At 53.4% G+C, this 25,000-nt stretch overlaps 1 protein-coding gene across 3 annotated transcripts in view; it reads right to left on the bottom strand.

Annotated features, from left to right (window-relative positions):
• The window catches only part of pds5a (PDS5 cohesin associated factor A), a 79,335-nt gene that overhangs the window by 17,515 nt on the left and 36,820 nt on the right, over positions 1 to 25,000 (bottom strand). For all 3 annotated transcript variants that reach the window (XM_071408417.1, XM_071408418.1, XM_071408419.1), the window contains 14 exons: positions 24,965 to 25,000; positions 24,836 to 24,884; positions 24,504 to 24,643; positions 22,668 to 22,783; positions 22,434 to 22,539; positions 21,611 to 21,771; positions 17,347 to 17,470; positions 15,037 to 15,195; positions 14,837 to 14,905; positions 13,850 to 13,986; positions 13,388 to 13,511; positions 10,173 to 10,377; positions 4,383 to 4,497; positions 3,699 to 3,831 (listed from right to left, as the gene is read on the bottom strand). The exon at positions 24,965 to 25,000 is cut by the window's right edge and continues 46 nt beyond it. In XM_071408417.1, coding sequence (XP_071264518.1) covers positions 3,699 to 3,831; positions 4,383 to 4,497; positions 10,173 to 10,377; positions 13,388 to 13,511; positions 13,850 to 13,986; positions 14,837 to 14,905; positions 15,037 to 15,195; positions 17,347 to 17,470; positions 21,611 to 21,771; positions 22,434 to 22,539; positions 22,668 to 22,783; positions 24,504 to 24,643; positions 24,836 to 24,884; positions 24,965 to 25,000 — 1,674 coding nt within the window. The remainder of the gene's footprint in view (positions 1 to 3,698; positions 3,832 to 4,382; positions 4,498 to 10,172; positions 10,378 to 13,387; positions 13,512 to 13,849; positions 13,987 to 14,836; positions 14,906 to 15,036; positions 15,196 to 17,346; positions 17,471 to 21,610; positions 21,772 to 22,433; positions 22,540 to 22,667; positions 22,784 to 24,503; positions 24,644 to 24,835; positions 24,885 to 24,964) is intronic.

Raw genomic sequence — 25,000 nt, forward strand, 5'->3', positions numbered from 1 at the left:
ACTGGCTGAATGGACCTTTAGCCACGATGGTTAACATACTGGCTGAATGGGGCCTTTAGTCACGATGGTTAACATACTGGCTGAATGGGCCTTTAGTCACGATGGTTAACATACTGGCAGAATGGACCTTTAGTCACGATGGTTAACATACTGGCAGAATGGGCCTTTAGTCACGATGGTTAACATACTGGCAGAATGGGCCTTTAGTCACGATGGTTAACATACTGGCAGAATGGGGCCTTTAGTCACGATGGTTAACATACTGGCTGAATGGACCTTTAGTCACGATGGTTAACATACTGGCAGAATGGGCCTTTAGTCACGATGGTTAACATACTGGCAGAATGGGCCCTTAGTCACGATGGTTAACATACTGGCTGAATGGACCTTTAGTCACGATGGTTAACATACTGGCAGAATGGGCCTTTAGTCACGATGGTTAACATACTGGCAGAATGGACCTTTAGTCACGATGGTTAACATACTGGCTGAATGGACCTTTAGTCACGATGGTTAACATACTGGCTGAATGGGCCTTTAGTCACGATGGTTAACATACTGGCAGAATGGACCTTTAGTCACGATGGTTAACATACTGGCAGAATGGACCTTTAGTCACGATGGTTAACATACTGGCAGAATGGGCCTTTAGTCACGATGGTTAACATACTGGCTGAATGGACCTTTAGTCACGGGTCGTCAGGACACTGTGTGTACCTCGTTAGCCTTAGGGTCGTCAGGACACTGTGCGTACCTCGTTAGCCTTGGGGTCGTCAGGACACTGTGCGTACCTCGTTAGCCTTAGGGTCGTCAGGACACTGTGCGTACCTCGTTAGCCTTAGGGTCGTCAGGACACTGTGCGTACCTCGTTAGTCTTAGGGTCGTCAGGACACTGTGCGTACCTCGTTAGCCTTAGGGTCGTCAGGACACTGTGCGTACCTCGTTAGCCATAGGGTCGTCAGGACACTGTGCGTACCTCGTTAGCCTTGGGGTCGTCAGGACACTGTGCGTACCTCGTTAGCCTTAGGGTCGTCAGGACACTGTGCGTACCTCGTTAGCCATAGGGTCGTCAGGACACTGTGCGTACCTCGTTAGCCTTGGGGTCGTCAGGACACTGTGCGTACCTCGTTAGCCTTGGGGTCGTCAGGACACTGTGCGTACCTCGTTAGCCTTGGGGTCGTCAGGACACTGTGTGTACCTCGTTAGCCTTGGGGTCGTCAGGACACTGTGCGTACCTCGTTAGCCTTAGGGTTGTCAGGACACTGTGCGTACCTCGTTAGCCTTGGGGTCGTCAGGACACTGTGTGTACCTCGTTAGCCTTAGGGTCGTCAGGACACTGTGCGTACCTCGTTAGCCTTAGGGTCGTCAGGACACTGTGCGTACCTCGTTAGCCTTAGGGTCGTCAGGACACTGTGCGTACCTCGTTAGCCTTCGGGTCGTCAGGACACTGTGTGTACCTCGTTAGCCTTAGGGTCGTCAGGACACTGTGCGTGTGTGTGTACCTCGTTAGCCTTAGGGTCGTCAGGACACTGTGCGTGTGTGTGTACCTCGTTAGCCTTAGGGTCGTCAGGACACTGTGTGTACCTCGTTAGCCTTAGGGTCGTCAGGACACTGTGTGTACCTCGTTAGCCTTAGGGTCGTCAGGACACTGTGTGTACCTCGTTAGCCTTAGGGTCGTTAGAACACTGTGTGTACCTCGTTAGCCTTCGGGTCGTCAGGACACTGTGTGTACCTCGTTAGCCTTCGGGTCGTCAGGACACTGTGCGTACCTCGTTAGCCTTAGGGTCGTCAGGACACTGTGCGTACCTCGTTAGCCTTGGGGTCGTCAGGACACTGTGCGTACCTCGTTAGCCTTCGGGTCGTCAGGACACTGTGCGTACCTCGTTAGCCTTCGGGTCGTCAGGACACTGTGCGTACCTCGTTAGCCTTAGGGTCGTCAGGACATTGTGTGTGTGTGTGTGTACCTCGTTAGCCTTCGGGTCGTCAGGACACTGTGTGTACCTCGTTAGCCTTCGGGTCGTCAGGACACTGTGTGTACCTCGTTAGCCTTCGGGTCGTCAGGACACTGTGCGTACCTCGTTAGCCTTCGGGTCGTCAGGACACTGTGCGTACCTCGTTAGCCTTCGGGTCGTCAGGACACTGTGCGTACCTCGTTAGCCTTGGGGTCGTCAGGACACTGTGCGTACCTCGTTAGCCTTGGGGTCGTCAGGACACTGTGCGTACCTCGTTAGCCTTAGGGTCGTCAGGACACTGTGCGTACCTCGTTAGCCTTAGGGTCGTCGGGACACTGTGCGTACCTCGTTAGCCTTAGGGTCGTCAGGACACTGTGCGTACCTCGTTAGCCTTGGGGTCGTCAGGACACTGTGCGTACCTCGTTAGCCTTAGGGTCGTCAGGACACTGTGCGTACCTCGTTAGCCTTCGGGTCGTCAGGACACTGTGCGTACCTCGTTAGCCTTAGGGTCGTCAGGACACTGTGCGTACCTCGTTAGCCTTGGGGTCGTCAGGACACTGTGCGTACCTCGTTAGCCTTGGGGTCGTCAGGACACTGTGCGTACCTCGTTAGCCTTGGGGTCGTCAGGACACTGTGCGTACCTCGTTAGCCTTGGGGTCGTCAGGACACTGTGCGTACCTCGTTAGCCTTGGGGTCGTCAGGACACTGTGCGTACCTCGTTAGCCTTGGGGTCGTCAGGACACTGTGCGTACCTCGTTAGCCTTGGGGTCGTCAGGACATTGTGTGTGTGTGTGTGTACCTCGTTAGCCTTGGGGTCGTCAGGACACTGTGCGTACCTCGTTAGCCTTGGGGTCGTCAGGACACTGTGCGTACCTCGTTAGCCTTAGGGTCGTCAGGACATTGTGCGTACCTCGTTAGCCTTAGGGTCGTCAGGACACTGTGCGTACCTCGTTAGCCTTAGGGTCGTCAGGACATTGTGCGTACCTCGTTAGCCTTGGGGTCGTCAGGACACTGTGTACCTCGTTGGCCTTAGGGTCGTCAGGACACTGAGTACCTCGTTAGCCTTTGGGTCATCAGGACACTGTGTGTACCTCGTTAGCCTTAAGGTCGTCAGGACACTGTGTGTACCTCGTTAGCCTTAGGGTCGTCAGGACATTGTGTGTGTGTGTGTACCTCGTTAGCCTTAGGGTCGTCAGGACATTGTGTGTGTGTGTGTACCTCGTTAGCCTTAGGGTCGTCAGGACATTGTGTGTGTGTGTGTGTACCTCGTTAGCCTTGGGGTCGTCAGGACACTGTGCGTACCTCGTTAGCCTTGGGGTCGTCAGGACACTGTGCGTACCTCGTTAGCCTTAGGGTCGTCAGGACACTGTGCGTACCTCGTTAGCCTTAGGGTCGTCAGGACACTGTGCGTACCTCGTTAGCCTTAGGGTCGTCAGGACACTGTGCGTACCTCGTTAGCCTTGGGGTCGTCAGGACACTGTGCGTACCTCGTTAGCCTTCGGGTCGTCAGGACACTGTGCGTACCTCGTTAGCCTTGGGGTCGTCAGGACACTGTGCGTACCTCGTTAGCCTTAGGGTCGTCAGGACACTGTGCGTACCTCGTTAGCCTTGGGGTCGTCAGGACACTGTGCGTACCTCGTTAGCCTTCGGGTCGTCAGGACACTGTGCGTACCTCGTTAGCCTTGGGGTCGTCAGGACACTGTGCGTACCTCGTTAGCCTTAGGGTCGTCAGGACACTGTGCGTACCTCGTTAGCCTTGGGGTCGTCAGGACACTGTGCGTCCTTGGTCTGTTTGATGTTCTCCACCATCTTCCTCAGGAAGGCGTGACTGTTGTTCTCATTCTGCACCATCAACACCTCCAGCATGAACCACAGACACCTACACACACACACACACACACACACACACACACACACAACCATCAGGAATACTCAAACTGTGTGTGTTCGTATGTGTAGTTCTGATTTAGGAGAGATGAAGAGGAGAGGTTATGTACTGTCTGGTTTAGGAGAGAGGAAGAGGAGAGGCTATGTACTGTCTGATTTAGGAGAGATGAAGAGGAGAGGCCATGTACTGTCTGATTTAGGAGAGATGAAGAGGAGAGGCCATGTACTGTCTGATTTAGGAGAGATGAAGAGGAGAGGTTATGTACTGTCTGATTTAGGAGAGATGAAGAGGAGAGGTTATGTACTGTCTGATTTAGGAGAGATGAAGAGGAGAGGCCATGTACTGTCTGATTTAGGAGAGATGAAGAGGAGAGGTTATGTACTGTCTGATTTAGGAGAGATGAAGAGGAGAGGTTATGTACTGTCTGGTTTAGGAGAGATGAAGAGGAGATGCTATGTTTGTTCGTGTGTGTGTGTGTGTGTGTGTGTGTAGGTGTGTGTGTGTGTGTGTGTGTGTGTGTGTGTGTGTGTGTGTGTGCTCACTCTTTGAGGTCTCGGAGCTGTTCAAAGTCCTGTGGCTTGGTGAAGTCTGGGTCATGAGCCAACAGGTGGATCATATAAGGAACCACGTACTCTGGTAGGAGAGACACCATCTTATCTATAGAGGGAGAGGAGGAGGGAGGAGGGGGGAGGAGAGTGAGGGGGAGGGGGGAGGAGGGAGAGGAGAGGGGAGTAGAGGAGGGAGAGGAGTGGAGAGGGGAGGAGGGGAGACGGAGGGTGGAGGGGGAGGAGAGGGAGAGACGGAGGTTGGAGGAGGGGGGAGAGAAGGAGAGACGGCGGGTGGAGGGGGGGAGGAGATGGAGGGGGGAGAGGGGAGAGAGAAGGAGAGCCGGAGGGTGGAGAGAAGGGGAGGAGAGGGGAGGGGGGAGAGAAGGAGGGTGGAGGGGGGGAGAGGGGAGGAGAGGGAGAGAAGGAGGGTGGAGGGGGGAGAAGGAGGGTGGAGGGGGGGGAGAGGAGGGGAGGGGAGAGAGGGGAGGAGAGGGCAAGAAGGGGTGATGTATTAATAGTGTTGTTGAGTACGGTCCGGTTCACTAACCGTGGGCCGTTACGGTCCGGTTCACTAACCGTGGGCCAGGGGGTTGTTATGTTACGGTCCGGTTCACTAACCGTGGGTCAGGGGGTTGTTATGTTACGGTCCGGTTCACTAACCGTGGGCCAGGGGGTTGTGTTACGGTCCGGTTCACTAACCGTGGGTCAGGGGGTTGTTATGTTACGGTCCGGTTCACTAACCGTGGGCCAGGGGGTTGTGTTACGGTCCGGTTCACTAACCGTGGGTCAGGGGGTTGTTATGTTACGGTCCGGTTCACTAACCGTAGGCCAGGGGGTTGTTATGTTACGGTCCGGTTCACTAACCGTGGGTCAGGGGGTTGTTATGTTACGGTCCGGTTCACTAACCGTAGGCCAGGGGGTTGTTATGTTACGGTCCGGTTCACTAACCGTGGGCCAGGGGGTTGTTATGTTACGGTCCGGTTCACTAACCGTGGGCCAGGGGGTTGTTATGTTACGGTCCGGTTCACTAACCGTGGGCCAGGGGGTTGTTATGTTACGGTCCGGTTCACTAACCGTGGGCCAGGGGGTTGTTATGTTACGGTCCGGTTCACTAACCGTGGGCCAGGGGGTTGTTATGTTACGGTCCGGTTCACTAACCGTGGGTCAGGGGGTTATGTTACGGTCCGGTTCACTAACCGTGGGCCAGGGGGTTGTTATGTTACGGTCCGGTTCACTAACCGTGGGTCAGGGGGTTGTTATGTTACGGTCCGGTTCACTAACCGTGGGCCAGGGGGTTGTTATGTTACGGTCCGGTTCACTAACCGTGGGTCAGGGGGTTGTTATGTTACGGTCCGGTTCACTAACCGTGGGTCAGGGGGTTGTTATGTTACGGTCCGGTTCACTAACCGTGGGTCAGGGGGTTACGTTACGGTCCGGTTCACTAACCGTGGGCCAGGGGGTTACGTTACGGTCCGGTTCACTAACCGTGGGCCAGGGGGTTACGTTACGGTCCGGTTCACTAACCGTGGGCCAGGGGGTTGTTATGTTACGGTCCGGTTCACTAACCGTGGGCCAGGGGGTTGTTATGTTACGGTCCGGTTCACTAACCGTGGGTCAGGGGGTTATGTTACGGTCCGGTTCACTAACCGTGGGTCAGGGGGTTATGTTACGGTCCGGTTCACTAACCGTGGGCCAGGGGGTTACGTTACGGTCCGGTTCACTAACCGTGGGCCAGGGGGTTGTTATGTTACGGTCCGGTTCACTAACCGTGGGTCAGGGGGTTGTTATGTTACGGTCCGGTTCACTAACCGTGGGCCAGGGGGTTGTTATGTTACGGTCCGGTTCACTAACCGTGGGTCAGGGGGTTGTTATGTTACGGTCCGGTTCACTAACCGTGGGTCAGGGGGTTGTTATGTTACGGTCCGGTTCACTAACCGTGGGCCAGGGGGTTGTTATGATACGGTCCGGTTCACTAACCGTGGGTCAGGCGGTTGTTATGGTCCGGTTCACTAACCGTAGGCCAGGGGGTTGTTATGTTACGGTCCGGTTCACTAACCGTGGGCCAGGGGGTTGTTATGATACGGTCCGGTTCACTAACCGTGGGTCAGGGGGTTGTTATGATACGGTCCGGTTCACTAACCGTGGGCCAGGGGGTTACGTTACGGTCCGGTTCACTAACCGTGGGCCAGGGGGTTACGTTGCGGTCCGGTTCACTAACCGTGGGCCAGGGGGTTGTTATGTTACGGTCCGGTTCACTAACCGTGGGTCAGGGGGTTGTTATGTTACGGTCCGGTTCACTAACCGTGGGCCAGGGGGTTGTTATGATACGGTCCGGTTCACTAACCGTGGGTCAGGGGGTTACGTTACGGTCCGGTTCACTAACCGTGGGCCAGGGGGTTGTTATGTTACGGTCCGGTTCACTAACCGTGGGCCAGGGGGTTGTTATGTTACGGTCCGGTTCACTAACCGTGGGCCAGGGGGTTGTTATGATACGGTCCGGTTCACTAACCGTGGGTCAGGGGGTTACGTTACGGTCCGGTTCACTAACCGTGGGTCAGGGGGTTGTTACGTTACGGTCCGGTTCACTAACCGTGGGCCAGGGGGTTGTTATGTTACGGTCCGGTTCACTAACCGTGGGCCAGGGGGTTGTTATGTTACGGTCCGGTTCACTAACCGTGGGCCAGGGGGTTGTTATGTTACGGTCCGGTTCACTAACCGTGGGCCAGGGGGTTGTTATGATACGGTCCGGTTCACTAACCGTGGGCCAGGGGGTTGTTATGTTACGGTCCGGTTCACTAACCGTGGGTCAGGGGGTTACGTTACGGTCCGGTTCACTAACCGTGGGCCAGGGGGTTGTTATGATACGGTCCGGTTCACTAACCGTGGGCCAGGGGGTTGTTATGTTACGGTCCGGTTCACTAACCGTGGGTCAGGGGGTTACGTTACGGTCCGGTTCACTAACCGTGGGCCAGGGGGTTGTTATGTTACGGTCCGGTTCACTAACCGTGGGTCAGGGGGTTGTTATGTTACGGTCCGGTTCACTAACCGTGGGCCAGGGGGTTGTTATGTTACGGTCCGGTTCACTAACCGTGGGCCAGGGGGTTATGTTACGGTCCGGTTCACTAACCGTGGGTCAGGGGGTTGTTATGGTCCGGTTCACTAACCGTGGGCCAGGGGGTTGTTATGTTACGGTCCGGTTCACTAACCGTGGGTCAGGGGGTTGTTATGATACGGTCCGGTTCACTAACCGTGGGTCAGGGGGTTACGTTACGGTCCGGTTCACTAACCGTGGGCCAGGGGGTTGTTATGTTATGGTCCGGTTCACTAACCGTGGGCCAGGGGGTTGTTATGTTACGGTCCGGTTCACTAACCGTGGGCCAGGGGGTTGTTATGTTACGGTCCGGTTCACTAACCGTGGGTCAGGCGGTTGTTATGGTCCGGTTCACTAACCGTGGGCCAGGGGGTTGTTATGTTACGGTCCGGTTCACTAACCGTGGGTCAGGGGGTTACGTTACGGTCCGGTTCACTAACCGTGGGCCAGGGGGTTACGTTACGGTCCGGTTCACTAACCGTGGGCCAGGGGGTTGTTATGTTACGGTCCGGTTCACTAACCGTGGGTCAGGGGGTTGTTATGTTACGGTCCGGTTCACTAACCGTGGGCCAGGGGGTTGTTATGTTACGGTCCGGTTCACTAACCGTGGGTCAGGGGGTTGTTATGTTACGGTCCGGTTCACTAACCGTGGGCCAGGGGGTTGTTATGTTACGGTCCGGTTCACTAACCGTGGGCCAGGGGGTTGTTATGTTACGGTCCGGTTCACTAACCGTGGGCCAGGGAGTTGTTATGTTACGGTCCGGTTCACTAACCGTGGGCCAGGGGGTTGTTATGTTACGGTCCGGTTCACTAACCGTGGGCCAGGGGGTTACGGTCCGGTTCACTAACCGTGGGCCAGGGGGTTACGGTCCGGTTCACTAACCGTGGGCCAGGGTCTTGTTATGTTACGGTCCGGTTCACTAACCGTGGGCCAGGGGGTTGTTATGTTACGGTCCGGTTCACTAACCGTGGGCCAGGGGGTTGTTATGTTACGGTCCGGTTCACTAACCGTGGGTCAGGGGGTTGTCATGTTACGGTCCGGTTCACTAACCGTGGGCCGTTACGGTCCGGTTCACTAACCGTGGGTCAGGGGGTTGTTATGTTACGGTCCGGTTCACTAACCGTGGGCCGTTACGGTCCGGTTCACTAACCGTGGGCCGTTACGGTCCGGTTCACTAACCGTGGGCCGTTACGGTCCGGTTCACTAACCGTGGGCCGTTACGGTCCGGTTCACTAACCGTGGGCCGTTACGGTCCGGTTCACTAACCGTGGGCCGTTACGGTCCGGTTCACTAACCGTGGGCCGTTACGGTCCGGTTCACTAACCGTGGGCCGTTACGGTCCGGTTCACTAACCGTGGGCTAGGGGGCCGTTACGGTCCGGTTCACTAACCGTGGGTCAGGGGGTTGTTATGTTACGGTCCGGTTCACTAACCGTGGGTCAGGCGGTTGTTATGGTCCGGTTCACTAACTGTGGGCCAGGGGGTTGTTATGTTACGGTCCGGTTCACTAACCGTGGGTCAGGGGGTTACGTTACGGTCCGGTTCACTAACCGTGGGCCAGGGGGTTACGTTACGGTCCGGTTCACTAACCGTGGGCCAGGGGGTTGTTATGTTACGGTCCGGTTCACTAACCGTGGGTCAGGGGGTTGTTATGTTACGGTCCGGTTCACTAACCGTGGGCCAGGGGGTTGTTATGTTACGGTCCGGTTCACTAACCGTGGGTCAGGGGGTTGTTATGTTACGGTCCGGTTCACTAACCGTGGGTCAGGCGGTTGTTATGGTCCGGTTCACTAACCGTGGGCCAGGGGGTTGTTATGTTACGGTCCGGTTCACTAACCGTGGGCCAGGGGGTTGTTATGATACGGTCCGGTTCACTAACCGTGGGTCAGGGGGTTACGTTACGGTCCGGTTCACTAACCGTGGGCCAGGGGGTTACGTTACGGTCCGGTTCACTAACCGTGGGCCAGGGGGTTGTTATGTTACGGTCCGGTTCACTAACCGTGGGCCAGGGAGTTGTTATGTTACGGTCCGGTTCACTAACCGTGGGCCAGGGGGTTGTTATGTTACGGTCCGGTTCACTAACCGTGGGCCAGGGGGTTACGGTCCGGTTCACTAACCGTGGGCCAGGGTGTTGTTATGTTACGGTCCGGTTCACTAACCGTGGGCCAGGGGGTTGTTATGTTACGGTCCGGTTCACTAACCGTGGGCCAGGGGGTTGTTATGTTACGGTCCGGTTCACTAACCGTGGGTCAGGGGGTTGTCATGTTACGGTCCGGTTCACTAACCGTGGGCCGTTACGGTCCGGTTCACTAACCGTGGGTCAGGGGGTTGTTATGTTACGGTCCGGTTCACTAACCGTGGGCCGTTACGGTCCGGTTCACTAACCGTGGGCCGTTACGGTCCGGTTCACTAACCGTGGGCCGTTACGGTCCGGTTCACTAACGGTGGGCCGTTACGGTCCGGTTCACTAACCGTGGGCCGTTACGGTCCGGTTCACTAACCGTGGGCCGTTACGGTCCGGTTCACTAACCGTGGGCCGTTACGGTCCGGTTCACTAACCGTGGGCTGTTACGGTCCGGTTCACTAACCGTGGGCTAGGGGGCCGTTACGGTCCGGTTCACTAACCGTGGGCCAGGGGGTTATGTTACGGTCCGGTTCACTAACCGTGGGCCGTTACGGTCCGGTTCACTAACCGTGGGCCAGGGGGTTGTTGTTGATGAACTCCCGCCTGATGCTGATGTTCTTGAGCAGACACTGTCTGGCGTGGGCCCTCCTCTCCTTGACCGGGTCTTTGGCGCACAGCGAGAAGACGGCCAGGTACTCTAACGGGAGGAGGAGCTTGACCAGAGCCAGGTGTAACTTCTGGGCAAAGATCTGACGCACCTGGTAACACTCATCCTGCAGGAGACCACAGAACAGATCAACAACAAGGACAGAACAGATCAACAACAACAACACGGACAGAACAGATCAACAACAACAAAGACAGAACAGATCAACAACAACAAAGACAGAACAGATCAACAACAACAAAGACAGAACAGATCAACAACAACACGGACAGAACAGATCAACAACAACACGGACAGAACAGATCAACAACAAGGACAGCAGGGACAGAACAGATCAACAACAACAGAGCAGATCAACAACAACAACAACGACAGAACAGATCAACAACAGGGACAGAACAGATCAACAACAACAACAACGACAGATCAACAACAACAACGACAGAACAGATCAACAACAACAAGGACAGAAAACAGAAACGTTTCCTAAAGTCCCACCCTGACAGAAACGTTTCCTAAAGTCCCACCCTGACAGAAACGTTTCCTAAAGTCCCACCCTGACAGAAACGTTTCCTAAAGTCCCACCCTGACAGAAACGTTTCCTAAAGTCCCACCCCGACAGAAACGTTTCCTAAAGTCCCACCCGAAAGAAACGTCTCCTAAAGTCCCACCCCGACAGAAACGGTTCCTAAAGTCCCACCCTGACAGAAACGTTTCCTAAAGTCCCACCGTGACAGAAACTTCTCCTAAAGTCCCACCCTGACAGAAACTTCTCCTAAAGTCCCACCGTGACAGAAACTTCTCCTAAAGTCCCACCCTGACAGAAACGTTTCCTAAAGTCCCACCGTGACAGAAACGTTTCCTAAAGTCCCACCCTGACAGAAACGTTTCCTAAAGTCCCACCCCGACAGAAACGTTTCCTAAAGTCCCACCCCGACAGAAACGTTTCCTAAAGTCCCACCCCGACAGAAACGTTTCCTAAAGTCCCACCCCGACAGAAACGTTTCCTAAAGTCCCACCCCGACAGAAACGTTTCCTAAAGTCCCACCCCGACAGAAACGTTTCCTAAAGTCCCACTCTGACAGAAACGTCTCCTAAAGTCCCACCCTGACAGAAACGTTCCCTAAAGTCCCACCCTGACAGAAACGTTTCCTAAAGTCCCACCCCGACAGAAACGTTTCCTAAAGTCCCACCCCGACAGAAACGTTTCCTAAAGTCCCACCCCGACAGAAACGTCTCCTAAAGTCCCACCCTGACAGAAACGTTTCCTAAAGTCCCACCCTGACAGAAACGTTCCCTAAAGTCCCACCCTGACAGAAACGTTTCCTAAAGTCCCACCCTGACAGAAACGTTTCCTAAAGTCCCACCCTGACAGAAACGTTTCCTAAAGTCCCACCCCGACAGAAACGTCTCCTAAAGTCCCACCCTGACAGAAACGTTTCCTAAAGTCCCACCCTGACAGAAACGTTTCCTAAAGTCCCACCCTGACAGAAACGTTTCCTAAAGTCCCACCCTGACAGAAACGTTCCCTAAAGTACCTCCCTGACAGAAACGTTTCCTAAAGTCCCACCCTGACAGAAACGTTTCCTAAAGTCCCACCCCGACACACAGTCTTACAGAAACGTTTCCTAAAGTCCCACCCCGACACACAGTCTTACAGAAATGTCTCCTAAAGTCCCACCAAGACACACAGTCTTACAGAAATGTCTCCTAAAGTCCCACCCTGACAGAAACGTTTCCTAAAGTCCCACCCTGACAGAAACGTTTCCTAAAGTCCCACCCCGACACACAGTCTTACAGAAACGTTTCCTAAAGTCCCACCCCGACACACAGTCTTACAGAAACGTCTCCTAAAGTCCCTCCCTGACAGAAACGTTTCCTAAAGTCCCACCCTGACAGAAACGTTTCCTAAAGTCCCACCCCGACACACAGTCTTACAGAAACGTTTCCTAAAGTCCCACCCCGACACACAGTCTTACAGAAACGTCTCCTAAAGTCCCTCCCTGACAGAAACGTTTCCTAAAGTCCCACCCTAACAGAAACGTTTCCTAAAGTCCCACCCTGACAGAAACGTTTCCTAAAGTCCCACCCCGACACACAGTCTTACAGAAACGTTTCCTAAAGTCCCACCCTGACAGAGTCTCACAGAAACGTTTCCTAAAGACCCACCCTGACAGAAACGTTTCCTAAAGTCCCACCGTGACAGAAACGTTTCCTAAAGTCCCACCCCGACACACAGTCTCACAGAAACGTTCCCTAAAGTCCCACCCGACAGAAACGTTTCCTAAAGTCCCACCCTGACAGAAACGGTTTCTAAAGTCCCACCGTGACAGAAACGTTTCCTAAAGTCCCACCCCGACACACAGTCTCACAGAAACGTTTCCTAAAGTCCCACCCTGACAGAAACGGTTCCTAAAGTCCCACCGTGACAGAAACGTTTCCTAAAGTCCCACCCCGACACACAGTCTCACAGAAACGTTTCCTAAAGTCCCACCGTGACAGAAACGTTTCCTAAAGTCCCACCGTGACAGAAACGTTTCCTAAAGTCCCACCCTGACAGAATCGTTTCCTAAAGTCCCACCCTGACAGAAACGTTTCCTAAAGTCCCACCCTGACAGAAACGTTTCCTAAAGTCCCACCCTGACAGAAACGTTTCCTAAAGTCCCACCCTGACAGAAACGTTTCCTAAAGTCCCACCCTGACAGAAACGTTTCCTAAAGTCCCACTCTGACAGAAACGTTTCCTAAAGTCCCACTCTGACAGAAACGTTTCCTAAAGTCCCACCCTGACAGAAACGTCTCCTAAAGTCCCACCCTGACAGAAACGCTTCCTAAAGTCCCACCCTGACAGAAACGTCTCCTAAAGTCCCACCCTGACAGAAACGTTTCCTAAAGTCCCACCCTGACAGAAACGTTTCCTAAAGTCCCACCCTGACAGAAACGTCTCCTAAAGTCCCACCCTGACAGAAACGCTTCCTAAAGTCCCACCCTGACAGAAACGTCTCCTAAAGTCCCACCCTGACAGAAACGCTTCCTAAAGTCCCACCCTGACAGAAACGTTTCCTAAAGTCCCACCCTGACAGAAACGCTTCCTAAAGTCCCGACACAGAGTCTTACGTTGATAACCAGCCCACAGAGCTGGAACTGTTCCGGTGTGATGATGTCATGGTAAACCGGTTCCTGGGCCAGCTTCATGATGGCTCCTCCTGCTGCCAGACGCAGACGAGACATGTCTGATTTACTGCAGGAGGAGTGGGAGGAAGAGGAGTAGGAGGAAGAGGAGTGGGAGGAAGAGGAGGAAGATGAGGAAGGGGAGGAAGAGGAGGAAGATGAGGAAGGGGAGGAAGATGTGAGTAATGAGCATGAAAGAGTATTTTGTAACATATCCCCCAAAATGCAGTTAGCCTGACCGCTAATCCCTAACCTTCAACACCTGATCTTCTTCTGCTCTGTGAGGTCTCCCTCTGAGACCAGCATGGCCGACAGCAGTCTGACCTCTGACCTCTACGTACCTGATCTTCTTCTGCTCTGTGAGGTCTCCCTCTGAGACCAGCAGTCTGACCTCTGACCTCTACGTACCTGATCTTCTTCTGCTCTGTGAGGTCTCCCTCTGAGACCAACATGGCCGACAGCAGTCGGAGGGTGGAGTTGGCAGATTTAGATTGGCTGTTCTTCATACCGAGGAGCCAGCGTACCAACAGCTTAATGGCCTGCACCTGGGGAGGAGAGATGGAGAGGAGGAGGAGGAGGGCGAGGGGAGGAGGAGGATCACACGTTATACTAGCATCAGCATTCTACTCCTGGAAAGAGGGGGAGGGGGCGGACAGAGGAGGAGGGCGAGGGACAGAAAGAGGAGGAGGGCGAGGGACAGAAAGAGGGGGCGAGGTATTGAGAGAGAGAGGAGAAGGGCGAGGGACAGAAAGAGGAGGAGGGCGATGTATTGACAGAAAGAGGAGGGCGAGGGACAGAAAGAGGAGGAGGGCGATGTATTGACAGAAAGAGGAGGGCGAGGGACAGAACGAGAGAGGAGGAGAGCGAGGGACAGAACGAGAGAGGAGGAGAGCGAGGGACAGAACGAGAGAGGAGGAGAGCGAGGGACAGAACGAGAGAGACGGAGAGCGAGGGACAGAAAGAGAGAGACGGAGAGCGAGGGACAGAAAGAGAGAGACGGAGAGCGAGGGACAGAAAGAGAGAGGAGGAGAGCGAGGGACAGAAAGAGAGAGCAGGAGAGCGAGGGACAGAACGAGAGAGGAGGAGAGCGAGGAACAGAACGAGAGAGGAGAGCGAGGGACAGAAAGAGAGAGACGGAGAGCGAGGGACAGAAAGAGAGAGACGGAGAGCGAGGGACAGAAAGAGAGAGACGGAGAGCAAGGGACAGAAAGAGGGAGAGAAAGAGAACGGACAGAGAGAGGAGGGCGAGGGACAGAGAGAGGAGGACGAAGGACAGAGAGAGGCGGAGAGCGAGGGAGAGAGAAGGACAGAGAGAAGCGGAGAGCGAGAGAGAGAGAAGGACAGAGAGAAGCGGAGAGCGAGGGACAGAGAGAGGAAGAGAGATAGTGCAGTTACCTTAGCCAGCACCTCAGGAGAGACTTCCTCATCAGATGTCCACAGCTTCCCATTCTTATTCCCTACAGACTGGAGACACATTCTTTACAATACTGTGTGTATTTAAGTCTCTACAGACTGGTAGCATAGGTGTGTAGATACATGGATTTATGTGTGTGTGTGTGTGTGTGTGTGTGTGTGTCGTCGCTCCCAACACCCACCCTGTCATTCATGAGCAGGTCCTTGACGATGAAGTTGGCCACGATGGCCTTCATGGGGGACGCAAACTGATCTGGAGCCAGTAGGGAGATATGACCCAGACTAACCAGAGGGGTTATCAACTGTTCTGGGACATCAGCGTTCAGACTACGAGAGAGAGGCTGGGGGAAGAGGAGAGAGAGGGGGTTTGGGGCAAATCCAACACAACACATCACTGAGTAAATGCCTCCTTATTTTCCAGCATGGCGGTGGCTGCATCATGGTATGAGTATGCTTGTCATCGGCAAGGACTAGGAAGTTTTTCAGGATAAAAAGATACGGGAAGGAGCTAAGAACAGACAACATCCTGGAGGAAAACCTGAGTCAGTCTGCTTTCCAACAGACACTGGGAGAGGATTTCACCTTTCAGCAGGACAATAACCAACAACACAAGGCCGAATATACACTGGAGTTGCTTACCGAGAAGACAGTGAATGTTCCTGAGTGGCCAAGTTACAGTTTAGACAAAAATTCTACTTGTAAATCTATGACAAGACTTGAAAATGGCTGTCTAGCCATGATCTCCAACATCTTGACAGAGCTTTAAGAATTATGAAAATAATGGGTTAAAACTGTACAATCCAGGTGTGTAATGACTCTTAGAGACTTACCCAGGAAGACTCCCAGCTGTAATGACTCTTAGAGACTTACCCAAGAAGACTCCCAGCTGTAATCACTCTTAGAGACTTACCCAGGAAGACTCCCAGCTGTAATGACTCTTAGAGACTTACCCAGGAAGACTCCCAGCTGTAATGACTTTTAGAGACTTACCCAGGAAGACTCCCAGCTGTAATGACTCTTAGAGACTTACCCAGAAAGACTCACAGCTGTAATGACTCGTAGAGACTTACCCAAGAAGACTCCCAGCTGTAATCACTCTTAGAGACTTACCCAGGAAGACTCCCAGCTGTAATGACTCCTAGAGACTTACCCAGAAAGACTCCCAGCTGTAATGACTCTTAGAGACTTACCCAGGAAGACTCCCAGCTGTAATGACTCTTAGAGACTTACCCAGGAAGACTCCCAGCTGTAATGACTCTTAGAGACTTACCCAGGAAGACTCCCAGCTGTAATGACTCCTAGAGACTTACCCAGAAAGACTCCCAGCTGTAATGACTCTTAGAGACTTACCCAAGAAGACTCCCAGCTGTAATCACTCTTAGAGACTTACCCAGGAAGACTCCCAGCTGTAATGACTCCTAGAGACTTACCCAGAAAGACTCCCAGCTGTAATGACTCTTAGAGACTTACCCAGGAAGACTCCCAGCTGTAATGACTCTTAGAGACTTACCCAGGAAGACTCCCAGCTGTAATGACTCCTAGAGACTTACCCAGAAAGACTCCCAGCTGTAATGACTCTTAGACTTACCCAGGAAGACTCCCAGCTGTAATGACTCGTAGAGACTTACCCAAGAAGACTCCCAGCTGTAATCACTCTTAGAGACTTACCCAGGAAGACTCCCAGCTGTAATGACTCCTAGAGACTTACCCAGAAAGACTCCCAGCTGTAATGACTCTTAGAGACTTACCCAGGAAGACTCCCAGCTGTAATGACTCTTAGAGACTTACCCAGGAAGACTCCCAGCTGTAATGACTCCTAGAGACTTACCCAGAAAGACTCCCATCTGTAATGACTCCTAGAGACTTACCCAGAAAGACTCCCAGCTGTAATGACTGTTAGAGACTTACCCAGGAAGACTCCCAGCTGTAATGACTCTTAGAGACTTACCCAGGAAGACTCCCAGCTGTAATGACTCCTAGAGACTTACCCAGAAAGACTCCCAGCTGTAATGACTCTTAGAGACTTACCCAGGAAGACTCCCAGCTGTAATGACTCTTAGAGACTTACCCAGAAAGACTCCCAGCTGTAATGACTCCTAGAGACTTACCCAGGAAGACTCCCAGCTGTAATCACTATAAAAAGGTGTTTCTAACAGGTATTGACTCAGGGAGGGTGAACACTTATCTAATAATCGAGGTATATTAGTGGTGTATTTTTCCACCCACTTTGACAGAGTATTTAGTAACAAAATATGAAGAAATACAAGACTTTCTATTGGCACTGTAGTATCACCTACCAACAAAGCCCTACTCTATCTGTGTGTGTTGTGTTGTGTTGTGTTGTGTTGTGTTGTGTTGTGTTGTGTTGTGTTGTGTTGTGTTGTGTTGTGTTGTGTTGTGTTGTGTTGTGTTGTGTTGTGTTGTGTTGTGTTGTGTTGTGTTGTGTTGTGGTGTGGTGTGGTGTGGTGTGTGTGTGTGTGTGTGTGTGTTACCTCAAAGATCTGTGCCAGCTGGACCTCCTTGTTACAGAAGATGGCATGGATACAGTGGACAGCCTGTTTAGCCTGGTGGGGGGTTCCACGCTTAGCCTTCTGGTGCAGGACTGGGATCAGGGTCCTGGAGGAAGGACGGGAGGTTAACAGACTGGGATCAGGGTCCTGGAGGAAGGACGGGAGGTTAACAGACTGGGATCAGGGTCCTGGAGGAAGGACGGGAGGTTAACAGACTGGGATCAGGGTCCTGGAGGAAGGACGGGAGGTTAACAGACTGGGATCAGGGTCCTGGAGGAAGGACGGGAGGTTAACAGACTGGGATCAGGGTCCTGGAGGAAGGACGGGAGGTTAACAGACTGGGATCAGGGTCCTGGAGGAAGGACGGGAGGTTAACAGACTGGGATCAGGGTCCTGGAGGAAGGACGGGAGGTTAACAGACTGGGATCAGGGTCCTGGAGGAAGGACGGGAGGTTAACAGACTGGGATCAGGGTCCTGGAGGAAGGACGGGAGGTTAACAGACTGGGATCAGGGTCCTGGAGGAAGGACGGGAGGTTAACAGACTGGGATCAGGGTCCTGGAGGAAGGACGGGAGGTTAACAGACTGGGATCAGGGTCCTGGAGGAAGGACGGGAGGTTAACAGACTGGGATCAGGGTCCTGGAGGAAGGACGGGAGGTTAACAGACTGGGATCAGGGTCCTGGAGGAAGGACGGGAGGTTAACAGACTGACTACAGGGACTGGAGGAAGGACGGGAGGTTAACAGACTGGGATCAGGGTCCTGGAGGAAGGACGGGAGGTTAACAGACTGGGATCAGGGTCCTGGAGGAAGGACGGGAGGTTAACAGACTGGGATCAGGGTCCTGGAGGAAGGACGGGAGGTTAACAGACTGGGATCAGGGTCCTGGAGGAAGGACGGGAGGTTAACAGACTGGGATCAGGGTCCTGGAGGAAGGACGGGAGGTTAACAGACTGGGATCAGGGTCCTGGAGGAAGGACGGGAGGTTAACAGACTGGGATCAGGGTCCTGGAGGAAGGACGGGAGGTTAACAGACTGGGATCAGGGTCCTGGAGGAAGGACGGGAGGTTAACAGACTGGGATCAGGGTCCTGGAGGAAAGACGGGAGGTTAACAGACTGGGATCAGGGTCCTGGAGGAAGGACGGGAGGTTAACAGACTGACTACAGGGACTGGAGGAAGGACGGGAGGTTAACAGACTGACTACAGGGACTGGAGGAAGGACGGGAGGTTAACAGACTGGGATCAGGGTCCTGGAGGAAAGACGGGAGGTTAACAGACTGGGATCAGGGTCCTGGAGGAAGGACGGGAGGTTAACAGACTGGGATCAGGGTCCTGGAGGAAGGACGGGAGGTTAACAGACTGGGATCAGGGTCCTGGAGGAAGGACGGGAGGTTAACAGACTGGGATCAGGGTCCTGGAGGAAGGACGGGAGGTTAACAGACTGGGATCAGGGTCCTGGAGGAAGGACGGGAGGTTAACAGACTGGGATCAGGGTCCTGGAGGAAGGACGGGAGGTTAACAGACTGGGATCAGGGTCCTGGAGGAAGGACGGGAGGTTAACAGACTGGGATCAGGGTCCTGGAGGAAGGACGGGAGGTTAACAGACTGGGATCAGGGTCCTGGAGGAAGGACGGGAGGTTAACAGACTGGGATCAGGGTCCTGGAGGAAGGACGGGAGGTTAACAGACTGGGATCAGGGTCCTGGAGGAAGGACGGGAGGTTAACAGACTGGGATCAGGGTCCTGGAGGAAGGACGGGAGGTTAACAGACTGGGATCAGGGTCCTGGAGGAAGGACGGGAGGTTAACAGACTGGGATCAGGGTCCTGGAGGAAGGACGGGAGGTTAACAGACTGGGATCAGGGTCCTGGAGGAAGGACGGGAGGTTAACAGACTGGGATCAGGGTCCTGGAGGAAGGACGGGAGGTTAACAGACTGGGATCAGGGTCCTGGAGGAAGGACGGGAGGTTAACAGACTGGGATCAGGGTCCTGGAGGAAGGACGGGAGGTTAACAGACTGGGATCAGGGTCCTGGAGGAAGGACGGGAGGTTAACAGACTGGGATCAGGGTCCTGGAGGAAGGACGGGAGGTTAACAGACTGGGATCAGGGTCCTGGAGGAAGGACGGGAGGTTAACAGACTGACTACAGGGACTGGAGGAAGGACGGGAGGTTAACAGACTGGGATCAGGGTCCTGGAGGAAGGACGGGAGGTTAACAGACTGGGATCAGGGTCCTGGAGGAAGGACGGGAGGTTAACAGACTGGGATCAGGGTCCTGGAGGAAGGACGGGAGGTTAACAGACTGGGATCAGGGTCCTGGAGGAAGGACGGGAGGTTAACAGACTGGGATCAGGGTCCTGGAGGAAGGACGGGAGGTTAACAGACTGGGATCAGGGTCCTGGAGGAAGGACGGGAGGTTAACAGACTGGGATCAGGGTCCTGGAGGAAGGACGGGAGGTTAACAGACTGGGATCAGGGTCCTGGAGGAAGGACGGGAGGTTAACAGACTGGGATCAGGGTCCTGGAGGAAAGACGGGAGGTTAACAGACTGGGATCAGGGTCCTGGAGGAAGGACGGGAGGTTAACAGACTGACTACAGGGACTGGAGGAAGGACGGGAGGTTAACAGACTGACTACAGGGACTGGAGGAAGGACGGGAGGTTAACAGACTGGGATCAGGGTCCTGGAGGAAAGACGGGAGGTTAACAGACTGGGATCAGGGTCCTGGAGGAAGGACGGGAGGTTAACAGACTGGGATCAGGGTCCTGGAGGAAGGACGGGAGGTTAACAGACTGGGATCAGGGTCCTGGAGGAAGGACGGGAGGTTAACAGACTGGGATCAGGGTCCTGGAGGAAGGACGGGAGGTTAACAGACTGGGATCAGGGTCCTGGAGGAAGGACGGGAGGTTAACAGACTGGGATCAGGGTCCTGGAGGAAGGACGGGAGGTTAACAGACTGGGATCAGGGTCCTGGAGGAAGGACGGGAGGTTAACAGACTGGGATCAGGGTCCTGGAGGAAGGACGGGAGGTTAACAGACTGGGATCAGGGTCCTGGAGGAAGGACGGGAGGTTAACAGACTGGGATCAGGGTCCTGGAGGAAGGACGGGAGGTTAACAGACTGGGATCAGGGTCCTGGAGGAAGGACGGGAGGTTAACAGACTGGGATCAGGGTCCTGGAGGAAGGACGGGAGGTTAACAGACTGGGATCAGGGTCCTGGAGGAAGGACGGGAGGTTAACAGACTGGGATCAGGGTCCTGGAGGAAGGACGGGAGGTTAACAGACTGGGATCAGGGTCCTGGAGGAAGGACGGGAGGTTAACAGACTGGGATCAGGGTCCTGGAGGAAGGACTGGAGGTTAACAGACTGACTAGAGGGACTGGAGGAAGGACGGGAGGTTAACAGACTGGGATCAGGGTCCTGGAGGAAGGACGGGAGGTTAACAGACTGGGATCAGGGTCCTGGAGGAAGGACGGGAGGTTAACAGACTGGGATCAGGGTCCTGGAGGAAGGACGGGAGGTTAACAGACTGACTACAGGGACTGGAGGAAGGACGGGAGGTTAACAGACTGACTACAGGGACTGGAGGAAGGACGGGAGGTTAACAGACTGGGATCAGGGTCCTGGAGGAAGGACGGGAGGTTAACAGACTGGGATCAGGGTCCTGGAGGAAGGACGGGAGGTTAACAGACTGGGATCAGGGTCCTGGAGGAAGGACGGGAGGTTAACAGACTGGGATCAGGGTCCTGGAGGAAGGACGGGAGGTTAACAGACTGGGATCAGGGTCCTGGAGGAAGGACGGGAGGTTAACAGACTGGGATCAGGGTCCTGGAGGAAAGACGGGAGGTTAACAGACTGGGATCAGGGTCCTGGAGGAAAGACGGGAGGTTAACAGACTGGGATCAGGGTCCTGGAGGAAGGACGGGAGGTTAACAGACTGGGATCAGGGTCCTGGAGGAAGGACGGGAGGTTAACAGACTGGGATCAGGGTCCTGGAGGAAGGACGGGAGGTTAACAGACTGGGATCAGGGTCCTGGAGGAAGGACGGGAGGTTAACAGACTGGGATCAGGGTCCTGGAGGAAGGACGGGAGGTTAACAGACTGGGATCAGGGTCCTGGAGGAAGGACGGGAGGTTAACAGACTGACTACTCCCTCCATCCATCCCCCTTCCACCATGTCTGCCTCCCTCCCTCTGCCACCATCCCTCCCTCCTCCCCTCCCACCCACCCTCCCTCCCTCTCTTACGATCGTATCTGCTGTAGTTCGGTCTCTATTTTCTGCCCGGTGTTCCTGAAGATCTGAATGGCGGCCTCGGCCACCTTGTCATCCTCCATCTTCAGACACTGAAGCAGAGACTCATACGTCTCAGCAGAATGGAACGCTGTGGGGTGGGTGAAGGACAGGACCTGGAGGAGGAGGAAGAGAGGAGGAGGAAGGAGAGGAGAAGGAGAAGAAGGAGGGAGAGGAGAAGGAGAGGAAGAGGAGAATGAGAGGAAGAGGAGGAGAAGCGGAGGAGAAGAGGAAGAGGAGAGGAAGAGGAGAAGGAGAGGAAGAGGAGAAGGAGAGGAAGAGGAGAAGGAGAGGAAGAGGTGGAGTAGAAAGACAAGAAAAAGTTATTAATCTGTCCATTCATCCACCAGTCCCCTCCCTCTCTCCCTCTCCTCGTTCCCCCCTCTCCCCTCCTCCCACTCTCCCCTCGTTCCCTCCCTCTCACCCCCCCACCCTCTCCCTCTCCCCTCCTCCCACTCTCCCCTCCCTCTCACCCCCCCACCCTCTCCCTCTCCCCTCCTCTCCTCCCACTCTCCCCTCGTCCCCTCCCTCGCTCCCTCTCCTCGTTCCCTCCCTCTCTCCCTCTCCTCGTTCCCCCCTCTCCCCTCCTCCCACTCTACCCTCGTTCCCTCCCTCTCACCCCCCCACCCTCTCCCTCTCCCCTCCTCCCACTCTCCCCTCGTCCCCTCCCTCGCTCCCCCTCGTTCCCTCCCTCCCCTCGTTCCCTCCCTCCCTCCCCTCGTTCCCTCCCTCCCTCCCCTCGTTCCCTCCCTCCCTCCCCTCATCCCTCCATCCATACCTTCAGTAGTTCCAGTCCAGAGCGGATGGCAGTATCTGGTGTGACACCTTCCTCATCATCATCAGCTGTACCCTCAATAGACTTATTCAGCAGCTTGACCAGAGCACTGAGCAGAGAGATATCACATATAACCTCTTATTCAGCAGCTTGACCAGAGCACTCAACAGATATAACCTCACACACACACACACACACACACACACACACACACACACACACACACCATGTATTTACCTGATGGCCTCTGAGTCGATGTGGACGGGGGCGATGCGCTCCAACAGGAACTTCACCATCTCCAGGAAGGGGTTGGTGGGTTGTTTAGGGAACGTCAGTTTACGAGTAATCTCCCTCTGAAACACACAATCAATATCTACTGGTAATCTCCCTCTGAAACACACGATCAATATCTACTGGTAATCTCCCTCTGAAACACACAATCAATATCTACTGGTAATCTCCCTCTGAAACACACGATCAATATCTACTGGTAATCTCCCTCTGAAACACACGATCAATATCTACTGGTAATCTCCCTCTGAAACACACAATCAATATCTACTGGTAATCTCCCCTCTGAAACACACAATCAATATCTAACTGGTAATCTCCCCTCTGAAATACACGATCAATATCTAACTGGTAATCTCCCCTCTGAAATACACGATCAATATCTAACTGGTAATCTCCCTCTGAAATACACGATCAATATCTAACTGGTAATCTCCCCTCTGAAACACACAATCAATATCTAACTGGTAATCTCCCCTCTGAAATACACGATCAATATCTAACTGGTAATCTCCCCTCTGAAATACACGATCAATATCTAACTGGTAATCTCCCCTCTGAAATACACGATCAATATCTAACTGGTAATCTCCCCTCTGAAATACACGATCAATATCTACTGGTAATCTCCCTCTGAAACACACCATCAATATCTACTGGTAATCTCCCCTCTGAAATACACGATCAATATCTAACTGGTAATCTCCCTCTGAAACACACGATCAATATCTAACTGGTAATCTCCCCTCTGAAATACACGATCAATATCTAACTGGTAATCTCCCTCTGAAATACACGATCAATATCTAACTGGTAATCTCCCTCTGAAATACACGATCAATATCTACTGGTAATCTCCCCTCTGAAACACACAATCAATATCTAACCGGTAATCTCCCCTCTGAAATACACGATCAATATCTAACTGGTAATCTCCCCTCTGAAATACACGATCAATATCTAACTGGTAATCTCCCCTCTGAAACACACGATCAATATCTACTGGTAATCTCCCTCTGTACACGATCAATATCTAACTGGTAATCTCCCCTCTGAAATACACGATCAATATCTACTCTACTTTAATATGGAATATCTACATCGGCGTACAGAGGCCCATTATCAGCAACCATCACTCCTGTGTTCCAATGGCACGTTGTGATAGCTAATCCAAGTTGATCATTAGAGAACCCTTTTGTAATTATTTTAGCACAGCTGAAAACTGTTGTTCTGATTTAAAGAAGCAATAAAACTGGCCTTCTTTAGACTAGTTGAGTATCTGGAGCATCAGCATTTGTGGGTTCGATTACAGGCTCAAAATGGCCAGAAACAAAGAACTTTCTTCTGAAACTCGTCAGTCTATTCTTGTTCTGAGAAATGAAGGACATTCCACGTGAGAAATTGCCAAGAAACTGAAGATCTCGTACAACGCTGTGTACTACTCCCTTCACAGAACAGCTCAAACTGGCTCAAACCAGAATAGAAAGAGGAGTGGGAGGCCCCGGTGCACAACTGAGCAAGAGGACAAGTACATTAGAGTGTCTAGTTTGAGAAACAGACGCCTCACAAGTCCTCAACTGGCAGCTTCATTAAATAGTACCCACAAAACACCAGTCTCAACGTCAACAGTGAAGAGGTGACTCTGCCTAGAAAGCCAGCATGTGTGTGTGTGTGTGTATATAGTGTGTGTGTATATAGTGTGTGTGTATATAGTGTGTGTGTGTGTGTGTGTGTGTGTGTGTGTATATATAGTGTGTGTGTGGTGTGTGTGTGTGTTCTTACCACACAGAGTTCGGCCTGTTTACAGGAACAGGTTGGGCTGATGAGAGTATCCAGCTGGACTCGGAGCTTCTCATCCTCTCCTAACACCTGGTTAAACCTCTTCATGAAGTCCTGGGCCTTACCAGCATCAGGGAGGTTCTCTGGGGGGGGGGGGGGGATTAGAGGGAGAGGGGGGGGGCATTTCAAATGTGTTTTATTGTAAAGCATTAGCATTCATACATGACACGACGACCCCCCCATTCCCAAACCCAGCAGTGCCCCCCCCAGCCCCAAACCCAGCAGCCCCCCCCCCCCCCCCCCAAACCCATTCAGTAGAGAGAAGTCCCACTCACTGCTAATGGTCATCAGCTTTCCAAACATGGCAGTGGTGTTGGCTTCAGACTACAGAGAGGAGAGAACAGGTTACAAGAGGTGTGTGTGTGTGTGTGTGATGAAGAGGTGTGATGAAGAGCGTGACTCACGGCAGGTAGTTTGTGGAGGTCCAGCAGTTCTCTGAC

The sequence above is a fragment of the Salvelinus alpinus genome, chromosome 6, assembly GCF_045679555.1.
Source record: "Salvelinus alpinus chromosome 6, SLU_Salpinus.1, whole genome shotgun sequence".
NCBI classification, from domain to species: Eukaryota; Metazoa; Chordata; class Actinopteri; order Salmoniformes; family Salmonidae; genus Salvelinus; species Salvelinus alpinus.